Source organism: Gossypium hirsutum, chromosome D04, assembly GCF_007990345.1.
Source record: "Gossypium hirsutum isolate 1008001.06 chromosome D04, Gossypium_hirsutum_v2.1, whole genome shotgun sequence".
Taxonomy (NCBI): Eukaryota; Viridiplantae; Streptophyta; class Magnoliopsida; order Malvales; family Malvaceae; genus Gossypium; species Gossypium hirsutum.
In genome coordinates this window covers 39,756,516-39,760,562 of record NC_053440.1, presented here as the reverse complement: position 1 = coordinate 39,760,562, position 4,047 = coordinate 39,756,516, and the positions used below count along the sequence as shown (strand labels likewise).

General features: G+C 32.5%; 1 protein-coding gene across 1 annotated transcript; it reads right to left on the bottom strand.

Moving 5' to 3' along the window:
- Window positions 1-230: 230 nt before the first annotated feature.
- Window positions 231-1,903, bottom strand: LOC107899508 (dnaJ homolog subfamily C member 28). The gene is made up of 3 exons (XM_016825240.2): window positions 1,521-1,903; window positions 580-913; window positions 231-491 (listed from the first exon to the last, which is right to left on the bottom strand). Exons 1-3 carry the CDS (start codon window positions 1,802-1,804, stop codon window positions 405-407), a joined length of 705 nt encoding a protein of 234 aa, XP_016680729.1. The 5' UTR covers window positions 1,805-1,903; the 3' UTR covers window positions 231-404.
- Window positions 1,904-4,047: the final 2,144 nt, after the last annotated feature.

Genomic DNA, 4,047 nt, shown 5'->3' with positions numbered 1-4,047 from the left:
TTGGGGTTTAATTGGGCCCCGAGTCAAAAATTGGGCCTTACAATCAATAACTCTATGAACTAGAAACAAAGAAATCTCTTGAAGTTAAAATTTTACTTTAAAAGGTTTAATAAATTTTAACAAAATATCCACGCTTGATGGGATTTATGTTTGACCTAAATTATATTTAAAAAAGGTCTTAGTTAAATAAAAAGAAATATATTCTAATAAAAAATACATCTAGCGGACGGTGAAACCCCAACTCCCATGTCATCTACTCATTTCAAATGGGTCATTGAACTCGACGTATGTCAAGTCATAATTTATTCAATCCGGTAATTAATTGAGATTTTGGGATCCTCAAAAACCGACCAACATTTAAAAATGCCTACATCAACAAAAACTTGAAGAAGAAAACATACTAGTTATTCTTCAAGGCGGGCCACTTCCTTTTCCCATTTCAATCCGAACATTTGGCGGCCGAACGGAACGATCAAATTATACCGGAAAACCTGCAACTCCAAACACCATTTGGATATGCTCGAGTCGTGAGACACATAGCTAAATCTAAACATAGGAAAGAATACAATTGCGTTTTACCTTATCGTTAATGTCACGTAATTGCTTCTTCAACGATTCACAACGCTCAATCCATTTTTCTTCATCATTTCCATTGCATTTGCTTGTCCATGCTTTCTTCAAAGCGACTCGCCATTCGAATACTTTGTTCCTGATCTCCTTGTTAAGTTCTACCCACTCGGGAGCACATCCGTTCTTCGAGAGTATCCTATAAAGGGTGTCTTCAGCTGGATCTGCATGAGGATTTGTGTTAAGGTTAAGAGGTTTGCCTTTCCCTGCTAAATTCTCGAACTGACCCTCTTCCATTGAATGCCATATTCTTTGCTCAACTACGTTGATGATGTCGGTTTCCGATCTGTTTGAAATCATTACATGACACAACTTCATCTCATTGAAGAACCCAAAAAACCTTTGAAACTATTATGATTTTAACACTGAATTCGAATAATTGAACTAAGAACGTCATCTCTTCAAAAGCATATCATACACCAAATTCAACAGTTTTTAAGGTCTCAAACATACGAAGCCAACACCACTCAACTAATGAAGCTAAAGTCAGGTAACGACTAGCACACACAACTCCATTTCTAAAGGGAAGATAACCTTCAAAGCTTAATTGCATAGCCCCTTGCCAGGTAATATGAATTAGTGACCAATAAAAAAATAACTTTCAAAGAATTGAAAAAGGAGAAAACAAATTGTAACAAATCCAAAGCATACCTTCAAACTGCAAAATTTCATACTTTCCCTTGATCCCAAAAAGAGTTCTTTCAATTTCGCTTTTATCGTTTAGTATGAAAGAATCATGAAGATTTCAAAATAATCGAGGGCAAATATGAAAACTTGACGGTATTTAATTAGAATTTTGAGAAATTCACAATTTTTTTAGTTGAAAATTGAGTTTTAAATTCATATAGTTAGAAAAAAAAATCTACTAAATAGACGCATACATACATACATACCTAACTTTGTTGCGTTGGCCGCGGAGCTCGGTAGGGAGTTTACGGTCGTTGACGGCGTCTATGACGGCTGATAGACAGTCTGTTATCTTCTTCTCACGCTTAGAAGATGAAGAATTTGATCCAGTCGTTGTTGTTGATGAGGAAGAGGATGACGAGGCACACCTGAGTCCGGGTCCGCCATGGCTCATCGACGGAGGTGAGATGCCCGACGTCAATTTGGTAATCGGAGATGAGGAAAACGCAGAGAACGATGATGGCAGCTTTCTCGCTAGCCTGGTGGCCATGGATGATTGAAACGCAGATGGTCAGATGGTGAGAGTTCTAGCAATTTACTCCCTAATTATTGGGACATGTTTGGGGACTTTTCAAATATGCCACGTGGTTTCTTAATATACTGCCACTAATGTTCAGCGAATACGTAGTTTCTCCTTCTACCGAAATTTCCCAAAATATAAAATTACTTAGATTTTTGTGAGGCGGTTTAAAAACTAGTTTGGGAATATTTTTAAAAAGTGTTTTTAAAAAAAAGTTGTAAAAAAATGTTTTTCGAAAATATTTTTAAAGGGTAAATTATTAAAAAAAGCCTTATTTTTTAAAAATTTATCGAAATAGGTTTGGTATTTTATTATTTATTGGAATGGGTCATTTTTCCGAAATCGCGTCCACGTCAGCACGATGTCAGGGGACATGTCAGAACATCGCGTCCACGTCAGCGCGCTTTGTTTACGTGGACACAAATCGCGCCTACGAGGACACGATTTGCTGACGTGGATGAACAGTTTATGTTTTTTAGCTTGGAAAACTTTGAAAGGCCATAACTTTTCGCTCGGTTGTCCGATTGAGACGATTTTTTTATTTCAAATAATTTTTTGAGATCTACGCAGTTTTCATCAAAAAAGATCCTTTTTTGCCCCTAAATTTAGATTTTTTCGGTTTAAAATTGAATTTTGAAACATTCAAATCATTATTTTCCTTATTTATTTGAAGTAAACACCGGATTTTTTTTCAGAATTGTTGTATTATTTTTTCTGATTTGACACGTGTATGGAATAGGTCCGATAAATCGTTAGAACGTAAGTAATATAATTAAGATAATAACAGTATTTCTATAATGTGTCAATTAATTAGTTTAGTTTAGTTGGTTAAGATGCTTGCTTTTTTCCCTTAATACATTGGTTCAAATCTTGTTGGTAACAATTTTGAATCTTTTTTGTACTTGTTGCTATTGATGTAATATTGAAGAGTTAATTGATTAAAAAAATAAATACAAGTACAAAAAGATTCAAAATTTATTTTTTCAAAATACCAAAAAAGCCCTATATTTTTAAAATTTATCGAAATGGGCCCGGTATTTTATTTTTTTGACCGTAGGGTACTGTTCACGCGTGGGCCGAAATCGCGTCCACGTCAGCGCGAGATGCTGCCGTGGAAGGAAATCGCGTCCTTGAGAGCACGATTTCCTTCCATGTCAGCATCTCGCGCTGACATGGATGCGATTTCCTGACGCGTACCCTGACATCGCGCTGACGTGGACGCGATTTCCCCGAAAAATGACCATTCCAGTAAATAATTAAAAAATGGGATCATTTCGGTAATTTTTGAAAAAAATGGCTTTTATTGGTAAATTGTCTCATTTCAAACATGTTATTATTAAGTAATAAATATATATTTAAATAATATTTAAATTAGTTAATATTATTATAATTTAGTAAGAATATAAAAAAAATTATTATAACTTGTTAATATTTTAATATATGAAATATAAATTTTAAATATTTTAAGTAATAAATATTAATTATTTATCAATTTTAATTAGAATATATAAACTATATTTAAATATTTAAATATAATCATTAAATATTTGTAATTAGTATTTTAAAAAAATATTTTTTTTATTTTTAATTAATGATTTTAACATATTTGTAATTAAACACCGAGAAAAAAAAGGAAAGTACTATGTTATTGGAGGGGTGAAAAAGTAATTAAGCATCAAAAGTGCTTTTTGCAGAGTAAAAGCTAAAACTTTTAGTTGAAAAGCCAAAAATTTCAGCCCAAAGATTCTTGTTTAGCATAGTTTTTCTTCCAAAAGTGCTTTTGGAGCCAAAAGTATTTTTGGAGCCAAAAGTATTTTTTAAGCACTACTAAATAGGTCCTAAATCGTTTAGCAAGATATTTAGCAAACAAAATCGAGTTTTATAGTATTTATAGTAATAATCTCTATCCCGAATTATTATTTGTGGTTTGTGTGGAGTAATTTAAGTCGTTTCTCAACTTTTTATTAAACAAATTTTTTGGTCATCCTCGATCACTGAATTGGTTTGAGTATGGACTCAAACAAAATGAATCATACAGGTAAAATAAAAAATTTTATTAAGTTCTAGTGAGAAAGTTAATTCTCTCTATGAGAATCAAAAACTTGAAATTTTTAAAAATATATAATTTATTCTTGTAAATAGATTGTTATTATTTTCTGATAAAATAACAACACTCAACTTAATTGTGCAATTAGGTCATCTTATAGTTTCTA